Source organism: Pinus tabuliformis, chromosome X (assembly GCF_031772625.1).
Source record: "Pinus tabuliformis cultivar Carrire ecotype Pingquan chromosome X, CPIR1, whole genome shotgun sequence".
NCBI classification, from domain to species: domain Eukaryota; kingdom Viridiplantae; phylum Streptophyta; class Pinopsida; order Pinales; family Pinaceae; genus Pinus; species Pinus tabuliformis.
Window position 1 is genome coordinate 1,456,917,989 of NC_142308.1, and position 26,185 is coordinate 1,456,944,173.

At 40.6% G+C, this 26,185-nt stretch overlaps 1 protein-coding gene across 1 annotated transcript in view; it reads right to left on the reverse strand.

The window, feature by feature from the left end:
* Positions 1 to 26,185, reverse strand: part of LOC149145505 (protein SABRE-like) — a 366,058-nt gene that overhangs the window by 318,713 nt on the left and 21,160 nt on the right. The window contains 1 exon segment of the mRNA XM_089452896.1: positions 21,972 to 22,083. Within this exon segment, the coding sequence (XP_089309022.1) occupies positions 21,972 to 22,083 (112 nt within the window).

Consider the following 26,185-nt stretch of genomic DNA (forward strand, 5'->3'; position numbering starts at 1 on the left):
CCAGTCTGCTGACTTGAAAAAATGATACAGTGAACCCTTAGGTCTCAGATTAATATAACTCTACAAATGTCTAGCAATCCACACCTCAATACTTCGAATTATGAAGTATTTATACAAAAATAGTTTACAAAATATCCCAAATTGTCTTGGGATTTAATCTAGGTAAAAGAAATATCTTCATGCAAGAAGATAGAGACAGATGTTTCACTGTTGTATGTTGTCTTTATGCTTTGATCTTTTGTTGTTTATTCTCTGCCTTGCTGTTGGTCTTCACGCAAACTATTCTTTTTACTTTGCCATTTTTAACTGATACTCTTTACCCTGATACTCTTTCATATGGCACAATACTAGAAGTGAAAAAGGTGCTCACCAAGAGGAATTTAATGATGAACCTTGAGGATAAATGCCAAACCATGCAGCTAGCTATAGACAGGTTCATGGTAAAGTTTGATGTTTTGAGGCAGAAAGGTTTGCCAAATCCCTTGGTGATAAATGATAAATTGATGCCACAGGAAGACTACAACAAGAGAATCAGAGAAGTGGCAAGGGGTTGAGGAAATAATTCTTCTATGAAGGGGATGCCTCCTGGAAAGGTTCTATATCAGACATTTGAGAACCTATTTTACCTCCAGCATGAGGTAAAACACCTTTTTGTGAACAGACCCACTCACTTTTACTATGCATTTTTACAATAAGTCATTTAACTTCTCCCAAATATCTACATCTGGTAATTTGATATTTACCATTTTCCTGTAAATTTCATCTGCTTTTGTGTATTTAGCAAAGCTGGACCTGTTCACAAAAAGGTGTTTTACCTCATGTTGGAGGTAAAATAGGTTCTCAAATGTCTGATATAGAACCTTTCTAGTAGGCATCCCCTTCATAGAAGAATTATTTCCCTGATCCCTTGCCACTTCTTTGATTCTCCTGTTGTAGTCTTCCTGTGGCATCAATTTGTCATTTATCACCAAGGGATTTGGCAAACCTTTCTGCCTCAAAACATCAAACTTTACCATGAACCTGTCTATAGCCAGCTGCATGGTTTAGCATTTGTCCTCCAGGTTCATCATTAAATTCCTCTCGATGAGCACCTTTTTCACTTCTAGTATTGTGCCAGTCCTGTCAAGTATGTTCAGCTCCTGCAACTCATATTTGTTTTTAGAGTTAAGGAAATGGATTATTCTAGTGGCTTCTTCTGGCATGTCTCCAAGTTCAGCCTTAACTCTTTGTATGGCTTCTGTAGCTTCTTTGACTAAGTCATTTTACTAAAGATGACTTGTGTAGATGGCCAAATATCATTGACAGAGTCACTGATATTGGCCCATAGTTGTTCTTTGGCTTGGCCAAGTGGCTCCTTCAATGTTAGTTCTTTCTCTAAGTTCTTTATCCTCTCATTCATCCTGGTTGACTTCTAAACTTCATCGTTGTGCAGCGATTTTCTTCTCATCCTCTAGACTCCTTAACTGTTCTTTGAGTCTATTTATTTCAGAGGTCTAAATGGACATGTCCTCCATTGCTTTGACCAGTTTGCTTGCCTCATCACCTAGCTGATTTGCTGCTGTTGTTGAACCTGTTGCTGATATAGATGTTGTTGCAACTGGAAGTGATGTAGCCACTGGAGCTGTAGGAGCCAATGAAGCTGCCAAGGTGGATGGTACTGTTGTAGTGACTGTTGGAATGGCAGTGGCAGTGGCAACCTCAAGGCTGGCCTATTTCAGCTGTATTAAGTTGTCCAACTCCTTCTCCATTTCTTTCAATTGGTCATTAAGTTGTAAAACAAGGTCCATCATTTCCTCCTGCTAAGTTTGGCTCTCAAGGACCTCCTTGGTCTGTGGATGTTCTGAATGAGGCAGCTTCAATTGTTTCTTGAGAGCAGCAATATCCTCATTTTTCTTTATCAATTTCTCAGCAGCCTTGACATCATTGGGATCATGTCCAAGCTCAATCACCAAGTCTTCTAGTGACTTGATTCTGTTGTCCTTGGCCTGTGAGGAGGCCTTTTCTAGTTTGTACTGTGCAATGATATTATCCAATGAAATTTGAAGTTTGTGCACAGTCATAACTTTATTTGTCATGGTGGAATAGATCATCTCACCTGCCTGTTTGTGAAACTCAATTTGGTCAATGGGGTGAACATCCCTGGCCAAAACTTCAAAGTTTGTTTTCTTATAGTCTGCTGATGATCTTGGCTGCTGGACTATAGGTTGCATGAATGTCATTTGCATCTTCCCAGTCTTAATGTCGAAGGCTGACATTAACCTATTTTGATTGGCAGGTGTTTGCTTGAAGTATTGGGCATAAGTCTCAGCCTTCAATGTCTCATTCCTCAACTTAATTTCCTTGTATATCTCTTTAATATCTTTCTCTTTATCCACAAGCCTGGTGGATGAAGAGACCTCAATGTTGAGTTGTTTCTCAATAAGTTGGGTGTTTGAGGTAGAAGGTTGGTGTGTTTCTTCTAAAGCTGCAGGGCTTTTATTCCTTCCAACCATTGCTTCAGTGTCAGTGATTTCCACTATGTCAATGGTGTCTTCTTGTTCGGTTACAGGATTCATCTTAAGCCTCTTCCTCTAACTGATCTCAAATTGTTCATCTGTGGTTTCCATGGCTGAACTAGAACCTTCTTCCCTGGTTCTTTTCACATTCCTGTCTTCGTTTGCTGGAGTTTGTAGGATGGGAGTAATATTCATCTGTTCTCCTAGGGCTAGAACCTACAGAAAGGAACTAGTATCAATGTATTTTCCACATCTACTATAGTACTATCCATGTCTATCAAAGTGTTTTCCAACCATTCACACTGGTTGGAAAATCTCTCAATGTCTGGCCTAAGATGATGTATGAAAGGACCCAATTTGACTTTGAGCCTTAGTTTATTGATGACTCCATGAAAGTCATACTGCCACATAAAACTATTCTTGAAATTCATCTGCTGCAGAATCTTATTTGTCTTTGGACAAGCTTCCCTATTATTACAAATCAAGGGGCCCAATTGGTTTTTCACTTTGAATTGGGTCTTCTTCCTAACTGATAGGAAATTGACTTCATCAGAGTTTATAATCTGTCTAAAGTATTCTAATGCAAATATCCTCATGGGGAGGTATTTGGGCAGTTTGTCGAGAGCTAGTTGGCATCCATATATCCTTTTCTCTGTGTGGTCCTGGTATAAATACTTTTATTGTTCTTTGCCAACTGTAAAACCCTTTTAATTTCCTAACTGATCCTGCGTTGATAGCTACTGCTTAGCATGTTTATAACAAGATGCACAAATGAATCAATGAAGTATTTATAAGAAAAAATAGTAGAGTATTTTTGGATCAATGGTGTCCAATAGATGACTAATCTTGGACTACCTTTGGTTTCTGACTTCTGAATGTTGACTAGAAATTTGTCTGACTGGTAATACAGGATCATGCGAAACAAAACTGAAGAGTATTTGAAGACTCTCTCATTTCGTAGTCTGATAAACTGCTCATAGATTTTGTCTGCTATAAACTAAGCATAGTAATAAATTGTAGCAGGAGGCTTGCCTGGACAAAAGATGGAAAGGAAAGCAAGAACAACCTCATCCACATGTTCATCAAAGGTGTACCCTAAAATGCAGGAGAGCATAGTTATGAGTTGCCTACCACGCTTAGAAAAATGGTGGCAGCATAAGGAGGACTATCAGTAGGAGTATGAGACTCCTCTATGATGAAAGTTTGAAAAATCTGGGCCATCTTGGGTAGGTCTAGCTTGGTATAGAGGTCAAGCAAGCCTTCAATTGAAAGTGGGGTCTCATTTTGGCTTGGCTGGATTTGCAACATTTGATTAATGGATTCTACAGTGATGGTGAATAAAACTTGTTGGTCAGGGGTGACTATGGCTCTTTCACTGGGAATGTAGCAAGCTTGGCAGAAGTGGATGACTTCTGCAAATGGGTGTACTTCTGGGAACAAGTACTTGGGCAAATTGGACTCCCATAGGTGAATGTCATCATTCTGGTTCAAAAACTTGTCTTTACTCCAGCAATGGAGTTTCAGTGGTAGGCAGGGGAAGCAGTGTCCTTAATTTGAAAGTCTCTATCGACTAATGCAAGATGGCCAATATCCAGGTGAGGGGTTTGCAGAGGTATTACATCCAGAGAGGTTTGGGAAGCCATAATTGGGTTTAATGCTATGTTGCAGGAAACGTGCCATAAAGATCCGTTTCCATACGAAAACTGGTACGAAACGCAGAAACGCGTTTGGTACGGCCATGAAACGCGTTTCCAGCCGTACTGCCACGTTTCCGTTTCGTTTCGCGAAAGGGAAACGTGGCCAGTACAGCCGGAAACGCGTTTCAGGGCCGTACGACCCACGTTTCCTCATTAACTTGTGTTTTTTTTAATTTGTTTTTTAATTTACTTTTAGGGTATGTTAGTGACTTCTAGATGTGTCTAAAGTTATAAAAGTGAATTTTTGCCCTAGTGTTGATATGCAGTTCATCAGGAAGTTTGAGGCATATGCAGTTCATGGTATGTTAAATTCTTAAAGTAAAAGTGATATTCTCCTTTATTTTTCATTTTCATCATTTTACTTAAATTTTTAACATTACCATGAAATGACTCAGGATGTTTGAGAGTGGTTTCGCCCTCATTGGATTTCATATGGAGAAAGTAGAATTTTAGATCTCACTCAAAATCCAGCAGACTTATTTGTTTTTCAGGGTTTCAGGAATGGGGGGATTGCAATGTTTCCATTGGATTTTATCATGTACTAAGGTATGGAACTTGTATTTAATCAAGAGAATCAAGCCTTCTATGCAGGGGAAACTCCCAATAATCAAGATCATGTAGGGTAGTAGGATATGAAACGTGTATTTAATCAAGAGCATTAAGGTCGCTCCACTATGTAGAAGGAGACTCTCAATACAACAGTGGTCCTTCTAAAGAATGGGATGTGGATGTAGAAAGTCCTGATTTGGATCTCTCTCTTGCAGCCTTATAGTCTTTATTGTACTTGCAGCCTCATATATTAATATAAATAAAGGCTGATCTTGAGATTTGGATATATAATAAACGTTGCTTTTGCATATTCCGGTATTTTTATTTTCATTATGTGATCATTCATGAGCAAATGTGATGTAAATTAAATCTTAATGTTTAAGTGTAGTAAATTATAATGTATCATTTATGCTTTATGATTGCACATATATATATATATATATTTAAATATTTTCAATATATATATATATTCGCGTTTCCCCGTTTCCAAAATTTGGGGAGGTCGCGTTTCGTATCGCTTCCCGTTTCGGAATCTCGTACCCGTTTCCCCGTTTCGTGCAACTTAGGTTTAATGAATTGTATTATTCTTTTTGTGGCTTTGGGAATAAGGTTTAAGAGCTCTGAAACTGTGGGAGGGTAATTACAGCCTGCAAAAAAGGGTTTGGGATGTACAATAGGTTTCTTTTCAATTCAGGAAGGTTTTTTAGTTAATTTAATTAATTAACCATTCAATAATTACTGTACGTTTTTCAAATTCACAGGGTCGTTCTGGTTTTTCCAAGAATACCTGGAAATTGGCGATTTGGTGTGCAGACGGGGTTTTGTGGTAGCTGTAGAGGGTACTGAGGCTTGAACTGGCTATTTGCTGCTTCAATTTGGTGTCCACAGCGTCTTCAGGCGGCAAAAGGTGGTCAAATTGGTCGCACAGAGGTTCAGGGTGTCACAAATGGCTTAGCAGAGGTTTACAGCGAAAATGAACGAAAAGAGTGAATTGGGGCTTTTTTGGCCTTTTAACCGATAACGGTTACATTTTGGCACGGAATTTGGCCAATGAACAGTGGGCAGTTTTGCCGTTAGGCGAGGGGGTGGCTTTGTGCGACATCGCACCGCTTTTGGATGGCAGGCGGTATTTTTCGCAAGAACACAATATAACCTGGTGTCGCCACGTAGCAGAACAGTGCCCAGCCAAAACCGTGAATCTCGCGTGCTCTCTCGTTGTTAATAGTCGGACAATGAATCCGCGCGATATGGCTGTGCGCCGTTGGATCTGGGGGTGGGAGATCGGAGGAATATCGCGCAGTTGAGTTGCACGGCCGGCGTCGGGAATGTGGTTAGCGGGGCCCGAGGTTAATTACAAAGAATTGTAATTAATTAATAAATAATGTCGGGATTTAATATAAGCAGCGAGCTAATAAAGGTGGGACCATGGGTTATGTGGCAAGGGTTTTTTAACTGCACCAAAGGTTGGTGGGTTAAAAAAAGGGTATCAGGGAAATATAAAGTGGGGACGTTAATTACATAATGCGGGGGCATAGTAAATAAAAACTTAGGATAAAGGGTTTTTGTGGTTTTTTAAGGGGAAAAGGAAATTAATAATAGGGGAGAGTGATATTTGTAATGGGGAATGGGTTTCACACTAGGGAAAGGGGCTTTGGGAAGGGGGGACGATTTTTGAATGGTACTTTCTAGGGGATTGTGTGAAACCAAGGGGTAAAGGTCAAAATGAGGGGGAAAGGTATTTATAAGTAATAAAGGGATAATGGGGGAAATTAGCAAATAAGTATGTGGGGGTGTAGTGAAATGTGGGGAAATTTAGTAAACAAATTTTAGTGAATATCCTTTCTTTTTCTCAATTCCTCCTGCACATGAAACATAAGATTAAGCATGATAAATGTGCTTTTTACTTAGCAACTTTGTGCACTTTGCAAAACTTATTCTACCTACTCTTTATTCACCCTAACATTTTTTCTTGATTTCAATGGGTTCATTTGAGCTTGTTGACCCTTTATTTCCTCTTCTTTTGATAAGCAAACTATCTAATTCTAACCTTATAACTTCCGATAAACAGTTTGGTTAGATCTTTATTCTCTGTCTATCAACATGAAATTTAAAGCATGAATGAGTCAAAATTAAACTATTTGACCACCATGGATTGTAGCATTTTGGAAAAGTTGCACACAATCTTATTTTGCAAAGTAAAGTAAAAAGGTAGTGGCATTTGAATTTGCACACTTTCATGATCTATTTTTATCTGTTATGGGGTTCATATTTTTCACCTTTTTTATCATTCCCTTTTCTTTCTTTTTGTCCTTTGATTATTCTTTTAGGACATACCCTCTTTACATTTTTTAATTTTTAATATGGAATACATTTTGCAGAAAGCAAAAGTATGTACAATATTACAAGACTAACCATAGCCAATTCAAAATTGTGAATCCTATTATTATAGGACCCCAACAGGTAGGAGCCTCTTTTCTTTTGTTAGTGGCATGGGTGAAATGTCCCTATTTTGTTATCCCGTTAGGTTAGCCAAACTAGGATTTCTTCTATTATTATATGATTTTATTCCTTTAGTGAAATCCAAATTGCTAGCACCAAGTACGGTGGGGATGTCTCTTGATAACACCAAGTACAAGGGAAAATTCATATGGCCATATGGGTGTTTCCATCATAGTTTTAGAACCCGGCCGGTTCAAACTGGAATTCAGCCAAAACAGCAGGTCAGCGAATCCAAGGATCAAACCGGTCCAACTAACAATGTAGTCAAACAGCGATAAAAGGGGAAAAAAGGCAACCGTACTAACAGAGATTGTAAACCTTACACAGCAGGTGGAAGCAATCAGTGAAATGTTCTACACACAAGGTAGCAGGAGCCATCATATAACCGTACGATTTGGCACATGGAGAAGTGATGCATGGAAGGGTCATATGCGTATGAATTTAGTTTTTAAAAAGGTGCACCATCAGCCACCCAGCCGTACATGCATGCGAGAAGACAAAGCGGTCACCAGGAAGGTGACGCAAGCAGACACAATAAGTGGATACAAACAACGGTTGCATGGGAGGTGATGCAGGCAAACACAGCAAGTGGGTACAAACAACTATCACATGGGAGATGATTCAGGAAGAGACAGCATGTGAGTACAAACACCGGTCACACAAGAGGTGACACAGGCAGACACAGCACATGGGTATGGAGAGTGCCACCAACAAAACCATATGCAACCATACAAGCACAAGTGCACATCAAGTGACACATAAAGTGCCATACAGGTGTTGTAGTGGCTGCACATGGGTACAGCAGTGCATTAAGTCACAGAATTGCCAGATCAGTCAGCAGATTGGTGGAGGTCATTCTTCGCAAGGAGAGAGAGATACTGTACCAGTCAAGCATTTGGCAAAAAATGTTTTTTTGTGAAAGTTTTTAAAGTTCCACAAGAGATCTTAGCAACTTTATATACCAACATCTTTTTTGTATTTTTGTGGGTGCTAAAAGGATTTAGCACAAGGCAAAAAAGTTATTAGATCTAGAAATGAAAGCAACCACTATTAGGTTTGAAGACCAATTGGATGGAGCATCTAACTTCCTGCCCTGAAAAGCAAGGGTTAACTTGCTGCTGAAAGAAAATGACCTTTCAGAGATCATTGATAAGCAAATGCAACGTAGTTGGCAGCCCATGAAAAGGATATTAAAGCACAGTGGGTCATCATGGAGGTTGTGAAGGATCATTTGATCCCTCACTTGGCAAAGAAGAAGACAGTTGAGAAGATGTTCAAAGCTCTAATTGGCCTATTCTAGAGTGCGAACATGAAATAAAAGATAATCTTGAGAACCAAGCTAAGATCAGATGCCAGAGACTAATAATGTTACCTAATACTTCATGAGGATCAAACAAATACATGATCAACTTGCAGCCATTGGGGAGAAATTTGAGGACATATAACTTGTAAATGTTGCATTGAATGATGTTAATTTTTGGTATGTTCTATGCTTAGAGCAATTTACTTCAATTTTCTTATTAGCCCAACATCAATATCCAGATTAGTAATCACATCAACATGATAGTAAAATGCAAATAGAACATAAACATAAACAGTAGAAGACAAGCCCAGACAAGAGGACACAAGATGTGGCACCAGCCAGGGACAAACCCCAATGTAGGGAAACCCTTGATCAATTCTTCTTATATTCTTCAATAGTTCAGTAGAGAGAGAGAGATGGTACAAATATACAAATCTGATATTTTATGACAGCAACAGTAAAATATTGACCAGAGAAGTCAATGTTGGTCAAACAGGACAGAATCTTCCTCTAAATGGCTAGGTCAGGCCCAGTCAACTTCAGCCTCCAACAGCTAGCTCGGTCAGCGCAAATTCTGCTCATAAGTTATAACACTGATATCATTCTGCTAATGATGACTGTTCTAGTTAGGGCACTTGATGCAGCCCTAAATTCTTATGACAGTCTTCAAACAATCACTAAGAGTGTTGTAGCATACCCTTTAGGAATTCATCAATCTAGTAGCCCTTCACTAAACACTGTTGCAACATGTTAGCACTGTGGTTTGCTGCATTACTGGTTAGGGCAGCAATCTTCAGCCCTCATCCTCCATACAGTCAACGATACAGGCCTTCAAAGGCTGCGGTGCACCAAGGTGAGACTCCACCATTGCCACGCTGTCAAGTCTGGCTTGATACCCTTAATGCAACCCTTAGAACAGCCTTTGCTGCTGGCTATGGCCTGTGGCCTAGCCCAGCAGCAAGTTAGGCCTATGGTCCTCCATTGAACAGCTTACAAGCATCATCAAAGCAGCAGTATCAAGCCTACAAGAACTCGGCTTGCTGTCAGCACTTACTAGCATCCAATCCGCATATACTATTCAGCCCTACGCTGATCTGTTCTTAGCCTTAAGGTCAGATCTCTTCAACTTATGACTGCAGCTTCATTATCTTGCAAACAGTCCTTAAAACATGCCTTGAACAGCCTCTTTTGTCACACTGTCACCTACAGCAAACACGCTGTCCTTCCAGGCTTATTCTCGCTATGTTAAGACTCCTTCTTGCTGCGGTTAAGGGCCTCTAATTGCTGCGGTTAAGGGCATCAGCCACCCAGAAAGCAAAAGTATGTACAATATTACAAGACTAACCATAGCCAATTCAAAATTGTGAATCCTATTATTATAGGACCCCAACAGGTAGGAGCCTCTTTTCTTTTGTTAGTGGCATGGGTGAAATGTCCCTATTTTGTTATCCCGTTAGGTTAGCCAAACTAGGATTTCTTCTATTATTATATGATTTTATTCCTTTAGTGAAATCCAAATTGCTAGCACCAAGTACGGTGGGGATGTCTCTTGATAACACCAAGTACAAGGGAAAATTCATATGGCCGTATGGGTGTTTCCATCATAGTTTTAGAACCCGGCCGGTTCAAACTGGAATTCAGCCAAAACAGCAGGTCAGCGAATCCAAGGATCAAACCGGTCCAACTAACAATGTAGTCAAACAGCGATAAAAGGGGAAAAAAGGCAACCGTACTAACAGAGATTGTAAACCTTACACAGCAGGTGGAAGCAATCAGTGAAATGTTCTACACACAAGGTAGCAGGAGCCATCATATAACCGTACGATTTGGCACATGGGAGAAGTGATGCATGGAAGGGTCATATGCGTATGAATTTAGTTTTTAAAAAGGTGCACCATCAGCCACCCAGCCGTACATGCATGCGAGAAGACAAAGCGGTCACCAGGAAGGTGACGCAAGCAGACACAATAAGTGGATACAAACAACGGTTGCATGGGAGGTGATGCAGGCAAACACAGCAAGTGGGTACAAACAACTATCACATGGGAGATGATTCAGGAAGAGACAGCATGTGAGTACAAACACCGGTCACACAAGAGGTGACACAGGCAGACACAGCACATGGGTATGGAGAGTGCCACCAACAAAACCATATGCAACCATACAAGCACAAGTGCACATCAAGTGACACATAAAGTGCCATACAGGTGTTGTAGTGGCTGCACATGGGTACAGCAGTGCATTAAGTCACAGAATTGCCAGATCAGTCAGCAGATTGGTGGAGGTCATTCTTCGCAAGGAGAGAGAGATACTGTACCAGTCAAGCATTTGGCAAAAAATGTTTTTTTGTGAAAGTTTTTAAAGTTCCACAAGAGATCTTAGCAACTTTATATACCAACATCTTTTTTGTATTTTTGTGGGTGCTAAAAGGATTTAGCACAAGGCAAAAAAGTTATTAGATCTAGAAATGAAAGCAACCACTATTAGGTTTGAAGACCAATTGGATGGAGCATCTAACTTCCTGCCCTGAAAAGCAAGGGTTAACTTGCTGCTGAAAGAAAATGACCTTTCAGAGATCATTGATAAGCAAATGCAACGTAGTTGGCAGCCCATGAAAAGGATATTAAAGCACAGTGGGTCATCATGGAGGTTGTGAAGGATCATTTGATCCCTCACTTGGCAAAGAAGAAGACAGTTGAGAAGATGTTCAAAGCTCTAATTGGCCTATTCTAGAGTGCGAACATGAAATAAAAGATAATCTTGAGAACCAAGCTAAGATCAGATGCCAGAGACTAATAATGTTACCTAATACTTCATGAGGATCAAACAAATACATGATCAACTTGCAGCCATTGGGGAGAAATTTGAGGACATATAACTTGTAAATGTTGCATTGAATGATGTTAATTTTTGGTATGTTCTATGCTTAGAGCAATTTACTTCAATTTTCTTATTAGCCCAACATCAATATCCAGATTAGTAATCACATCAACATGATAGTAAAATGCAAATAGAACATAAACATAAACAGTAGAAGACAAGCCCAGACAAGAGGACACAAGATGTGGCACCAGCCAGGGACAAACCCCAATGTAGGGAAACCCTTGATCAATTCTTCTTATATTCTTCAATAGTTCAGTAGAGAGAGAGAGATGGTACAAATATACAAATCTGATATTTTATGACAGCAACAGTAAAATATTGACCAGAGAAGTCAATGTTGGTCAAACAGGACAGAATCTTCCTCTAAATGGCTAGGTCAGGCCCAGTCAACTTCAGCCTCCAACAGCTAGCTCGGTCAGCCCAAATTCTGCTCATAAGTTATAACACTGATATCATTCTGCTAATGATGACTGTTCTAGTTAGGGCACTTGATGCAGCCTTAAATTCTTATGATAGTATTCAAACAATCACTAAGAGTGTTGTAGCATACCCTTTAGGAATTCATCAATCTAGTAGCCCTTCACTTAACACTGTTGCAACATGTTGGCACTGTGGTTTGCTGCATTACTGGTTAGGGCAGCAATCTTCAACCCTCATCCTCCATACAGTCATGGATGCAGGCCTTCAAAGGCTGTGATGCACCAAGGTGAGGCTCCACCATTGCCATGCTGTCAAGTCTGGCTTGATACCCTTAATGCAACCCTTAGAACAGCCTTTGCTGCTGGCTATGGCATTTAGACTAGCCCAGCAGCAAATTAGGCCTATGGTCCTCCATTGAACAGCTTACAAGCATCATCAAAGCAGCAGTATCGAGCCTACAAGAACTCGGCTTGCTGTCAGCACTTACTAGCATCCAATCCGCATATACTATTTAGCCCTACGCTGATCTGTTCTTTGCCTTAAGGTCAGATCTCTTCAACTTATGACTGCAGCTTCATTATCTTGCAAACAGTCCTTAAAACATGCCTTGAACAGCCTATTTTGTCACACTGCCACCTATAGCGAACACGCTGTCCTTCCAAGCTTATTCTCGCTATGTTAAGACTCCTTCTTGCTGCGGTTAAGGGCCTCTAATTGCTGCGTCTTTGGGCTCTTCTTGACTGTAGTTTAGGGCCTTCCTTTTGACTGCGGCTAGGGCCTCTTGACTGTAGATTAGGGCATCCTTTTTACAGCGGATTAGGGCCTCCTCTTGACAGCGGATTAGGGCTTCTTTAGACAGCATATTAAGGCTCCCTTTTGCTGCTCATTGGAGCTCCTATTGACAGTAGATTAAGGGTTTCTCTTTGTTGTGGCTAAGCGTCCTTTTGACTGCAGTTAGGGCTCTCCCTTTTGACTGCGTTTAGGACCTCTTTTGGCCTCTGCGTCAACCCCAAACCCCTCTGCATCAACGCTCTGAGGCACTGCACAATCTTTGGGACCCTCTGCATCACTCCAGTTGCTTTCTGAGTGGATGACGCAGTCCCTCTGGCCTTTGCATTGCCTCTGCTGGGCTCTGTGTGCCCTGCTTTGACTGTTGCTTCTCGCCCTCTACTTCTGCGCTGGTCTCTTGGCACTATCTCTGCCTCTTTGTCCAGTACTCACTGCCCCTCGTTGTTGATCACTGATTCGACTTTACTTAGCAACCCCGCTCTAGCAAATCGAATGATTGATCACTCTGGTTTATCTTCCAACTGACCCTCAAGCCTCCTCTTATACTTTTCCTGTTGGTCCTTCAACGGACAAGATTAAATCTCTAATCAATGGCTAAGATTAAATTTGGCTTGACCCATGACTTTTGGAACCTTCTAACCCAGTTTTATATTAATACCCATTAATATTTTATTTTTCCTAAGTTTAGACTTAGGAACTCCATTAAAAATATTAATTATTTTAATATCTCCCAAACCAGGTACAATCTGTCCAAACCATTCCTAGATCTTGGAGATCTCATGTGCTTTAGCTTCTCCGCCAATTTTCATGGCTAGAACACATCCGATGCTACCCCAAATCAACAGGATCTCCTTTTGACATGAGCAGAGAATGCAGTAGGGTTGCCTTTGGTAAAGGCATTTCTTGCTACACCATTCTTGTTTCTTCTAATGTTAGATCAAGTGACATCTTCCAACCGTGAAAGTCGGACCTTTCACGGAGTTTGTCTTCAGCCGGGAAGTCCGATGAGGAACCCATTGAGCCTTTTGTCCTTGTCCAACTGTCCTCGGTGATTGCCTTTCACTCTTGCTTGGGCTTTGTCTTCAACTTAACTCCGATACCCTGTTAATTTTTGGTATGTTCTATGCTTAGAGAAATTTACTTCAATTATCTTATTAGCCCAACATCAATACCCAGATTAGCAATCACATTAGCATGATAGTAAAATGCAGATAGAACATAAACACAAATAGTAGAAAACAAGCCAAGACAAGAGGACACAAGATGTGGCACCAGCGAGGGACAAACCCCAGTGTGGGGAAACCCTTGATCAATTCTTCTTATATGCTTCAATAGTTCAGCAGAGAGAGAGATAGTGCAAATATACAAATCTGACATTTTATGACAGCAACAGTAAAGTATTGGCCAAAGAAGTCAATGTTGGTCAAGCACGACAGAATCTTCCTATAAATGGCTAGGTTAGGCCCAGTCAACTTCAGCCTCCAACAGCGAGCTCAGTCAGCCCAAATGCTACTCATAATACTGATATCATTCTGCTAATGACGATTGTTCTAGTTAGGGCACTTGATGCAGCCCTGAATTCTTATGACAGTCTTCAAACAATCACTAAGAGTGTTGTAGCATACCCTTTAGGAATTCATTAATCTAGTAGTCCTTCACTTAACACTGCTACAACATGTTAGCATTGTGGTTTAATCTTCAACCCTCATTCTCCATACCATTAGCGATACATGCCTTCAAAGGTTGCGGTGCACCAAGGTGAGACTCCACCATTGCCACATTGTCAAGTCCAGCTTAATACCCTCAATGCAACCCTTACCAAACCTTCAAACAGCCTTCGTTGTTGGCTATGGCCTGTGGCCTAGCCCAGCAGCAAGTTAGGCCTATGGTCCTCCATTGAACAGCTTACAAACATCATCAAAGCAGCAATATCAAGCCTACAAGAACTCGGCTTGCTATCAACACTACTAGCATCCAATCTGCATATACTATTCAGCCCTACGTTGATCTGTTCTTAGCCTTAAGGTTAGATCTCTTCAACTTATGACTACAACTTCATTATCTTGCAAACAATCCTTAAAACATGCCTTGAACAACCTCTTTTGTCACGCTGTCAACTACAACAAACACAGTCCTTCCAGGCTTATTCTCGCTATGTTAAGACTCCTTCTTGCTGCAGTTAAGGGCCTCTCCTTGCTGCGTCTTAGGGCTCTTCTTGACTGTAGTTTAGGGCCTTCCTTTTGACTGCAGCTAGGGCCTCTTGACTGCAGATTAGGGCATCCTTTTTACAGCGGATTAGGGCCTCCTCTTGACAACAGATTAGGGCTTCTTTAGACAGCAGATTAGGGCTCCCTTTTGCTGCACATTGGAGCTCCTATTGGCAACAGATTAAGGGCTTCTCTTTGTTGTGGCTAAGCCTCCTTTTGACTACGGTTAGGGCTCTCCCTTTTGACTGCGTTTAGGACCTCTTCTTGACTGTGTATAGGGGTTGCACTTCACCGCTGATCAGGCCTCTTCCTTGACTGCGGCTAGGGAACCATTAACTGTGGTTGTATCTCCTTCAAGACTGCGGCTAGGTCTCCCTCTTGACCTTTCTTTCCACCACGTCCTCTTTGTGAGAGGACAAACCCAAACGAGTGGAGAGAGAAATCAAGAGTGATGTGTGTCTCAAATGACTTGAGGTCTCCTCTATTTAAATGCAACGTTGAGGTTCAGCTAGGGGTAATTTGCTTGCTGGTTGACCTTGACAAATTGTCAATAATACAACTAAATTCATATCTCCATAAATACATGTCGGAATCGGATGATCTTTAGATCAATCCTACACCTCTCGGAGAGAAGAATCCAAGAAAAATATCAGCTGCCATAAATAAAGTGACCCACATGGAGTTGGTCCTAGTTACCAATTTTAACAAATGACTTTCCCAAATTATGGGAACCATTTGTTAAGGGAGTATGTGCCCAAGAACACCTTCCCAACTTGGAGAGGCTTTGGGATGACTACATCTAGGAAGAGACTCGAGAGGAATCTAAAGCCGGTAAGCAAGGAGATGGAGAGGATAACCAAGCCCTGGTCAACATGGCCAAGAAGGGCAAAGGGAAGGGCTATTAGGGTAACAATCAGGGGGCAACCTCTCAACTAGGGAAGTAGGGTTTGAGCAAGCTCAAGTGCTTCATTTTCCACAAGAATGGGCACTATGCATCACAATGTCTAGAGAATAAGGGTAAGGGGAAGTCGCAATAGACAGTAGCAACAACAGAGGTACATCTTGATGAGTTTACAATGAAGTTCAAGGACTTCTCGTTGGTCTCTTGTCTATCTACCAAAAACATCACAATGAGTGCTTAGTACTTGGATAGTGGTGCATCACACCATATGACAAAGCCACGGGATCTATTTAGCAGTCTCATGGAGAGTGACTTAGATTTACATGTGGAGTTGGCAATGATGCCGAGTATGTAGTGAAGGGTGTTGGAACCACTGAGTTCCAGCTAAAGTCAAGAGGGAAGTTGGAAGCCAAGGATGTGTTGTATGTACGAAGACTGAAAAAAATTGTCTCAATCTCAGTGATCGAGGACAGAGGATATGAGCTCATGTTCAGGAATGGGCAGTTGTTCATTCGTCCAAAAGAGTCTAGCCCAGACACAACAATGGACATCGAGGTTAGAGAGAGCAACTTATATAGGTTAAAGGGCAAACTTGTTCAAGCATTGGTACATGACAATGACAAACCGTGTGAGCTATGGCACATGATGATGGGACACTTGCACTACAAGGTGTTATCAATCCTGAAGGAGATTGTCATTGGTCTCCCATATTTCTGTGTTGGGCAAGAGGGCACGTGCAGAGGTTGTGCACTTGGCAAGAATGCTAAGACTATTTTTTCATAGCGAGATTAGGTCCAAGGGAATCTTAGATCTCATTCACTTAGATGTATGTGGACCGATGGCAGTGGCATCAGTATAGGGAGCATAGTACTATGTGATGTTTCTTGATGACTATTCTAGGAAACCCTAGATCTTCTTCATGAAGACCAAGGATGACGTCTTCAATCAATTCCTAGAGTTCAAAGCCCAGGTGGAGAACCAAACAGGCAAGAAGATTAAGGTCTTGAGGTTAGACAATGGGGGAGAGTACACCTCCAATGACTTCAAGGATTTCTACACGAAGCCAGGGATCAAGAGGGAGAAGAAAATCTTGTACAGCCCTCAACGAAATGGGGTGCATAGAGAAAGAATTGTAACATCACTAGTTCTACCAAGGCTATATGTCACATTTATTGATGACTATTCTAGGAAACCCTAGATCTTCTTCACGAAGACCAAGGATGACGTCTTCAATCAATTCCTAGATTTCAAAGCCCACGTGGAGAACCAAATGGGCAAGAAGATTAAGGTCTTGAGGTTAGACAATGGGGGAGAGTACACCTCCAATGACTTCAAGGATTTCTACAAGGAGGCAAGGATCAAGAGGGAGATGACAATCTTGTACAACCCTCAACAAAATGGGCTGCGGAGAGAAAGAATTGTAACATCACTAGTTCAACCAAGGCTATGTTGCATGACTAGGAAGTTGCCTATGTTTCTTTAGGAAGAGGCGTGTAACATTATAATTTATGTGCAGAACAGGAGTCCTCGCAGAATATTGGGGGGACAAGACTCCTAAGGAGCATTCACAAGGATGAAGCCAAAGATAGAACACTTTAGGATCTTTGGTTGTCCAATTTACATCCATGTTCCTATGGAGAAGAGGACAAAGCTAGAGCCTTCAAGGCAAAGGGGGATATTTGTTGGTTATTCTGAAACTCAAAAGCTTACAAGATCTTCATACTAACACAGTGGAAGATACTTGTAAGCAAAGATGTTAACTTCGAGGGGAACTTGGCATCTATACAGTCTCATGAGTTTCCAGCAATGGTGACAGAGGATGAGAAGCAAGAAGTTCCGAAGGTAGAGCAACATGTAGCAACTTCTAGTTCAAGCAGTCAACCTTCAAGTGGGAAGGTAACAATAGCTCCTTCAAATTCTTTCAAGAGAACCAAGTGGCTTGAATAGGTATTGAGGGTTGTTCATGAGAATGTGGTGGCTCCTAGGAGCACATTCAGGGAGAGCATGCCTTTGAAGAAGTTTACAAACTACATCGCATTGATGAGTAGTGTCATTGAAAAAGCAATGGACCCAGAGGTTTGGAGGAAAGCCATGGTGAAGGATAATGCATGGAACAGTATGCCAAGACTAGAGGGTTCTTCCAAAAGTACATTCCTCTCTAAAAGGGAGTGTTGATATTTGTAGCTTCTGCAGGTACTTCTGCATAAGCTTAAGTGCCTGGATGTGCGGAAGTCACCTAATTGACTTTTAACCTTAGCAATTACTTTAATATTAAAGTAATTGACTTTTGTCAGATAAAGTAGGTTAATCTAATGAAATGCAAAGGTTATTTGCATTAGTGAATTAGATGAATCTCAACCATTGATCTCATGAGATGTTGAGATCTAATTTCAATTGTCAATCACTTTGGAAATTAAGGTAATGGATTTGGTCAATAACTCAAACTTATAAAAGGAAAGCTAAGCTAAGGGAGGAGATACTTATTTGAGCATAAGACACGGTGAGATAGTGAGATCTCAGTGATTGGGAGAAGGAGGACTTTCATCCAAGTGTGCAGGATTCGAGGAAGAGTGCAAGGGGCAGCAAGGGAGAATGAACTATATCAGCCAACCAAAATCAAAGGACATATATGCAGAGGGTTTGATCATCTGGATCACTTCCAGGTTTCGTTGTATTTGTTTCTCTTTAGAAAGCCATTATCCCAACAAGGGAATCCTTTTATGCTATAGATTATTGTTGATGAATCAGTAGACTTGAAGGGCAGAAACCTTGTGTGCATGTGTTTAAGGTTGGTGTGTTAATTTGATTCTGTTGTTTATCTTTATTTTGTTGAATTTTCTAAGTCTACCCGTTAGAAAATTAATCTGTATTCTGCCGATTTATTTCTTCTACGTGTTTAAATTCGAACAAGTTATTTAATACATTTGAATACCAAAATAAACACAATACAGTCACAACATCTACAGATCAACAACTGAAAGAAAACAAGCACACAAGTGACACTATTATTTTTGGACAAATATCCCCGAAAAAACCCAATGCGGGAAAACCGATGCAGCTATTCTGAGGGTTATATTATTATGTAGTCTTTCTGAGTACAACTAGGTGCATAACCGGCTCACCCGACAGAGAAAAACACACTGCAGCAATACCTCTGTATTCGGAAACAGGTATTCATAAAACCTGTCCCACGAAACCCTCTCTGGTGACTCTGAAGCTCAGCGTTGGCCCTTCTAGCCTCTGCGTCAGCCCTAGGACCCTCTGCATCAGCCCTCTAAGGCACTGCGCAACCTCTGGGACCCTCTGTGTGGATGACATAATCCCTTTGGCCTCTACGTTGTCTCTATTGGGCTCTGTGTGGCCTGAACTGGTTGTTGCTCTCGCTCTCTATGCTTCTGCGCTGGTCTCTTAGTACTGTCTCTGCCTCTCTGCCTCGTACTCACTGCCCCTCACTGCTGATCACTAATTCAACTTTGCTTAGCAACCCCACTCTAGCAAAATGAATGATTGATCACTCTAGTGTGTTCTCCAACTGACCCTCATGCCTCCTCTTATACTTTCCTCGTTGGTCCATCAACGGCCGAGATTAAATCTCTAATCAACAGCTAAGATTAGATTTGGCTTGATACATGACTTTTGTAACCTTCTAACCCAGTTTTATATTAATACCCATTAATATTTTATTTTTCTTAAGTTTAGAGTTAGGAACTCCATTAAAAATATCAATTATTTTAATATCTCCCAAACTGGGTACAATCTACCCAAACCATTTCTGGGTCTTGGATATCTCATGTGTTTTAGCCTATCCACCAATTTTCATGGCTAGAGCTCATCCGATGCTCCCACAAATCAACAATCCCTCTCTTAGCGAGGATTGTGCTCTAGTAATACTCCTCACTGAGCATCACTCTGGTTATCTGGCACCGATGCATGTGTTGATGCTAGGCCTCCCCGCCCAACATCCTCTACACTGTTGCATCCTGTACTACAGCCCATGGCCCTCCCACTGCCACTGATGCATCCGTACGACGTCTCCCTCTACATCCGTGTTGTTGTTGGTCCATCCTCCCAACACTACATCTGCACTGCATCCCCCTCTCATCATGCTGCATCGTGCTACTGCACTACAACTCAGTTACTGAGAAGTAAGTAACTGATCCACCCGACTTCTGACATCCCTATCAGGCTAGAAACACTCTTGATGTTGAAGCTCTCTCTGCGCTAACAAGTTCTTCTTCTACTAACCTCTGCGTTGCTGCAACAACTCCTTGCATCTCGCACCGTTGCACACCTCTTTGTGCCATCCTGCACCGGAAAAACCCAATGTGGGAAAACCCATGCAGCTATTTTGAGGGTTATATTATTATGCAGTATTTCTGAGTACAATTAGGTGCCTAACCGGCTCACCCGACAAAGAAAAATACACGGCAGCAATACCTCTATATTCGGAAACATGTATTCAGAAAACCTGTCCCACGAAACCTTCTCCGACGACTTTGAAGCTCACCGTTGGCCCTTCTGGCCTCTGCATCAGCCCCAAGACCCTCTGCGTCAGCCCTCTGAAGCACTGCATAGCCTCTGGGAGCCTCTGTGTCACTCCAATAGCCTCTACGTGGATGACATAGTCCCTCTGGCCTTTGTGTCGTTTCTGTTGGGCTCTGTGTGACCTGAACTGGCTGTTGCTCTTGCTCTCTCTGCTTCGGTCTCTCATTACTGTCTCTGCCTCTTTACCTTGTACTCACTGCCCCTCGCTGTTGATCGCTGATTCAACTTTGCTTAGCAACCACGCTCTAGCAAAATGAATGACTGATCACTCTGGTGTGTTCTCCAATTGACCCTCAAGCTTCCTCTTAGGAACTCCATTAAAAATATTAATTATTTTAATATCTCCCAAACCGGGTACAATCTGCCCAAACCATTTCTAGGTCTTGGAGATCTCATGTGCTTTAACCTCTCCACCAATTTTCATGGCTAGAGCACATCCGATGCTACCACAAATCAACATATTTACCTGTTAAAATATCAGTTGTACTTTTATTCACTGGATCTATGTAACAAGTAATTTACAGCAGAAACCTGCTAGGAAACAATAAGCCAGGTTGTTGGGGTTACGAAAATTAACACCTATGTCAGAAAATTCATGTTGTCTTCGATATTACAGATGACTAGGAAAAGATAAAAAGCTTATCACAAAACCATATTCCCGAATTCTTAAAAAACCTCCAAACTAGGTTTAACACTCCTGAAATATTCACTTCTTAAGTTATCTATTCTTGAGAAAATCATTTCTCTATGCTTTAATGCCATTTGGCTTTGTCTATTTTGTCTTAAGAATTTTAAATCTTGAAATTGTAAATTCTCATTAATGAAAAAGATGTATATGCAACTAAATGGATAAAAAACACAACACTTTAAAAATCTGATTCTCTGCAACAAATAAATCTGCTTTCAATTTGATCATTCTTTGTCAACCACTATGCAATTCATTTGCACACTGCAGTCCAAGCATCAGAATCTGAATATTTAAACCTTTTACTCAGTATCTTTTCATTCTTATTCTTGTGAATTTTGTGCAATACATTTTTGATATAGGTGTTCATGAATAAACATCAGAAGGTACAAGGTTAATTGTCAAGAATTTAGAACACCTCTTTCATTTGATTTCCAACTTCCAGCCAATTTCTCCATACTAGTACCAGTTATTTAAGTAAATAGATAGATCCTTTCTGAATTTTGGATTTTTCCAGGCATATTTATATTTAGCCTGGCTCAGGAAAACCAATATCTATTTATCTGTTGTATAGATTCCTCGCTACCATTAAACAAAATGGTTTAGCTATTCTAAACTGTTCTGGCATAGGCAACGGTTTCACATGTCAGCGATATTTTCTTACTGAATGCACACTCAGATGTAACAGACACCAACTCTATTAGTATGAAAGAAATCAAATGATATTTTGCAGGATCAAGCTCACTGCAGAAAAGCTAATCATTCAGTAGGAAATAGGCTTTTATGTGCCAAACTATCTGGATCTCGATAGGTCAGCAAAGACATAGACCCAAAAAGCCATGCCCAAAGATTCAGAACCTGAATGAAGATCAAATAAACACATGCACTCAGAGCAACAATTTAAAAACTATAAGAATGGAAACATATTGTCATAGGCGTTCAGAATGTTGAATGCCCCTTCAACATAAATTAGGGACTTTCTTGTGCAGCAAGCAAACCTTCTTAAACTTCACCAATACATCCCTGGCACAGTTGCATCCTGCAACACGAAATTGGACAGATGCTCCCATTATTCGGCTAAGAACCCAAGCCAATAGTCTGGCAGCAAACCTGACACCAGAAACAAACAATATAATCTAACATTAAGTCAGTTCTCACCATATCTATACTGGTTGTAGAAGATTATACTAGCAGCAGCAGCATTACAATTTTTAGAAAGAGGTATAGTAAATCAACAACAAGAAGTACCATTCAAGTGTTGCCATGTAACAATTACTGAAGAATATATTAGCATCTTTGAAGAAACATACAATGGTATATAATAAGACATAATAGGGCAGTTACCGATAGTTGGTTTCCTTATTCGTTATCAATTCTGAAGGATTGTAAACCGGGGTTCATCAGGGTGTGCGGAAAATTATCTGAGCGAATCTGAGGAATTTTCTACCAGTGTTTAATCGAAAATTATCGACTAAAAAACTTGCTCACATAAATTAAGAATATAATGTAGTCACACACCGACTGCTGTTGCCTAGCGCTATGTACTTGTAAAACCCTACATCGCATGCACAACTGGAGGGTCAAGTTCCAACTTGATTTCATCATGTTGGCTCATTCACATGCACATCCAGGGTTACAAATTGATCAAATTTTGCTACACATCAAGTTACAACAGATTTTGAAAACTTGCTACTTTAAGCATTTCTACTTTCTAGAAGTGAGAGCTCCAAGATCCACACATCAGAGTTAACTACATATTCCTGGTCCTTGTGAGCTCACAGTACCAATGAGCTTCATTCCAACAACATGCAAGGTATGAAACCACTATTTTTAGCACTTACAGTTACAGGACTTGCATGTCAAATCAGACCACATATCTAGGTTCTGTGCATGAAGACAAATCCAATGAGACTATTTTCAATGACATATAAGCAGTGGCTATTTTTAGCAGTGCTTATTTTCAGAAGTGTTATCTACAGTAAGTGTCGCCACAGTTGTTATCTTGACAATCCAAGACTCCTATTTTGTTAAAATTGGCAACTAGGGCCAAACTCCATGTGGGTCATCTTATTTATGGCAGCTGATATTTTTCATGGATCCCTCTCATCAAGAGGTGTAGGATTGATCTAAAAATCGTCCGATTCCGACAAGTATTCATGGACATATGAATTTATTTGTGTTATGGGACAATTCGTCAAGGTCGGCCAGCAACCAAATTGCCCCCACTTGTGCTCAACGTTTTTAGTATAAAAGGCGGTGGCTTGTTAGTCATTTGAGAACGTACATTTTCTCTTGTGATCTCTTCCTCTCCACTCGTTTGGGTCTTAGTGGAAGGAAGAGTCACTAAGAGTATACGCTGCCATAGAATAATTGCCCTGAGCATCTATGCTGCCCTAACATGAAACTATGGAAGATTATGGAGAAGCATCTACGCTGTCCTAATAGAGAATCCTATACGCTGTCATGTTATGGAAAAATGGAAGCCTAATATGCTGTTATGGAAGCCTAACCTATACGCTGCCATAGAATGAGTGCCCTAAGCATCTACGCTGCCCTAACATGAAACTATGGAAGATCATGGAGAAGCATCTACGCTGTCCTAATAGAGAATCCTATACGCTGTCATGTTATGGAAAAATGGAAGCCTAATACGCTGTTATGGAAGCCTAACCTATACGCTGTCATGTTATGGAAGCCTAAATCTAATACGCTGTTATGTGAGTCTACAGCAATCCTATATACAATCTCTCGGAGGAATGACTTCAGACAAGGACAGTATATGGATCTGCATGTATATCAGTGATATATATGTCTGCACTCTTTCATGGTTGGATGAAAGTATGTAATAAGGTGCAGCTGTATGTAATAAGTTGCAGCATGGCGTAATAAGGTGCAGCTCTATGTAATAAGGTGCAGCATGACAGTATGATGGTGCAGCATAGTGCACAATGACAGGTACAGCAGTGTGAATGGTGCAGCATGATGCAGCACAGTGATGATGGACATAGTATGATGTGTGCAGCATGGTCATGAGGTCCAGCATAGTGATGATGGGTGCAGCATGGTGCAGCACAGTGAGGTGCAGCATGATTACAAGATGCAGCACAATGATAGGTGAAGGAGTCAGCTTGGAGAATCAGTTGAAGCAGCATGTCTTCAACTGAGTTCAGCCATCTCATGTATCATTTTCTTAGAGATGATCTATGCTCTTGTTAGATAAGTCAAAGTGCTGACTTCTGTTGTATATGTATTATCTCTCTCTCTATCTCTGCTGAACTATTGAAGAACATATAAGAAGAATTGATCAAGGGTTTCCCCACATTGGGGTTTGTCCCTGGCTCGCGCCACATCTTGTGTCCTCTTGTCTTGTCTTGGCTTGTCTTCTGCGATCTGTATTTATGTTCTATCTGCATTTTACTATCATGCTAAATGTGATTGCTAATCTGGAATTGATATTAAGCTAACTTTGAAAATTCAAGTAAATTTGCTATCAGCATAGAACATATCTAAAATTAACATATTTGGTTGGAGGTGGAACTACTATTTTTGACATGTCTATTTTAGTAGGTCTATTTTTAGCAGGTGGATGGACAATGTCATGGTTCCATTGTGCAATGCTAGAATTGTTATGTGATTCCAGTTTGGAAAAAGGATGAGTGGTTAGATTCTAGGATGTTCACCAACAAGTGGCAGTTTGTCTCGCATTTGGACACATCGCAGCTAAATATAGATGTACCAGAGCATTCATGACGTTGATTTATGATGTGATATTTATGATATATCTTGGTGCAGTGAATTGGTTTCCTAAGCTATATTTGCTCTTTTTAAAGGTTCAAATTCATCGGTGTGGCATGTGCATGCATGTGGCTTGTCATTCCAGGAAATTTCAAGATGACTCCAAGACTTATCCATGTAACTCTGTATTGTGATATCCCTTTAGATGTTGGAAATTATAAAATGGATATTTGCACGCATGGAGGGAGTTTGCATGTGTTGGATTTGCGTGCATGAGTTTGCATGCCTTAGTTTTGGCACTAAGAGAGGTCAAGTTGTGCATGAATGAGCACATAATTTATGGCTAAGTTTACTGCTGAAGTGCATGGTTCCCTATCTCGCACCTCTAGAGCACATGCATTAGGAAACTCTTCTCCCATACTTTAGACCATTATTTTACAGAGTGAATTATTCTTGGAAGTTTTAGGAACACTTCTTCCATCCTTTTGGACTTGATAGCACTTCCATTACTACTTGCCAGAGATTGACAGAGCAGCCCTTGTTGTATTGTATCTATTTTCTGACTCTATTAATATATCAGATAGATTCGGGTATGTTTTTTCCCAACCCTTTTAATTTCACGGTTGTTTCATGAGAGCAATTGTGCAGTAGGGTTTGTATTGTCATTCTTATGCACTTGTTTTGATTTCTCTTTCACTCAAGGCACATATTCTCTCCCGTTTTGAATTGTTCTTTCCCTCAAAGTGCATGTTCTTCTCCATTTGTTTCCATTTTGCTGCTGAAATTTAATTAAAGGAACTAGTCCCACCTGATGCATTTTTAATTACAGGTTTTACCATGTTCTTGGGTGTTTTCCAGGTGCTTGAGGGCAGCTAGTATGGTGATTAATTTCAATTTTATATGCACATTTACACAGAAATAACAGCACAGAGAAACCCTAGCGATCCCACCTGATGCAATTTTAGTTATAGGTTTTACCATGTTCTTGGGTGTTTTCCAGGCGCTTGAGGGCAGCTAGGATGATGATTAATTTCAAGTTTATATACATATTTACACACAGAAATAACAGCATACAGAAACCCTAGTGATACCCCTATGTTGCTGGAAAAGCACCAACTCAAACAAAAAGTCATCTCTTAGTGACAGGGTCAGATCACCTATAGTTATCACTTGGATCTGTTCTTTCTTAATTGGTGCAAATTTGTTTGATAGCAGTGCTAGAGGTAAATAGGACATTTCCAAGCTTGTCCTGAATTTGTGAGCATGCCTGGAAATGATTCTTATTGTCTTACTAATAAGAACCATCACTACGTTCCAGTTTGAGACAGGTAAGTTTTGGAATCTTACAATCTTTTTATAGAAATTGTATTACAATCATAGTTTTGAAACTCGGGCTGAGACTTCGACTTGGCGACCTATCAAACACAGGTTTCGACTCGGATTAAATGACTCATTTCCAAAAGATACATAAAATAAA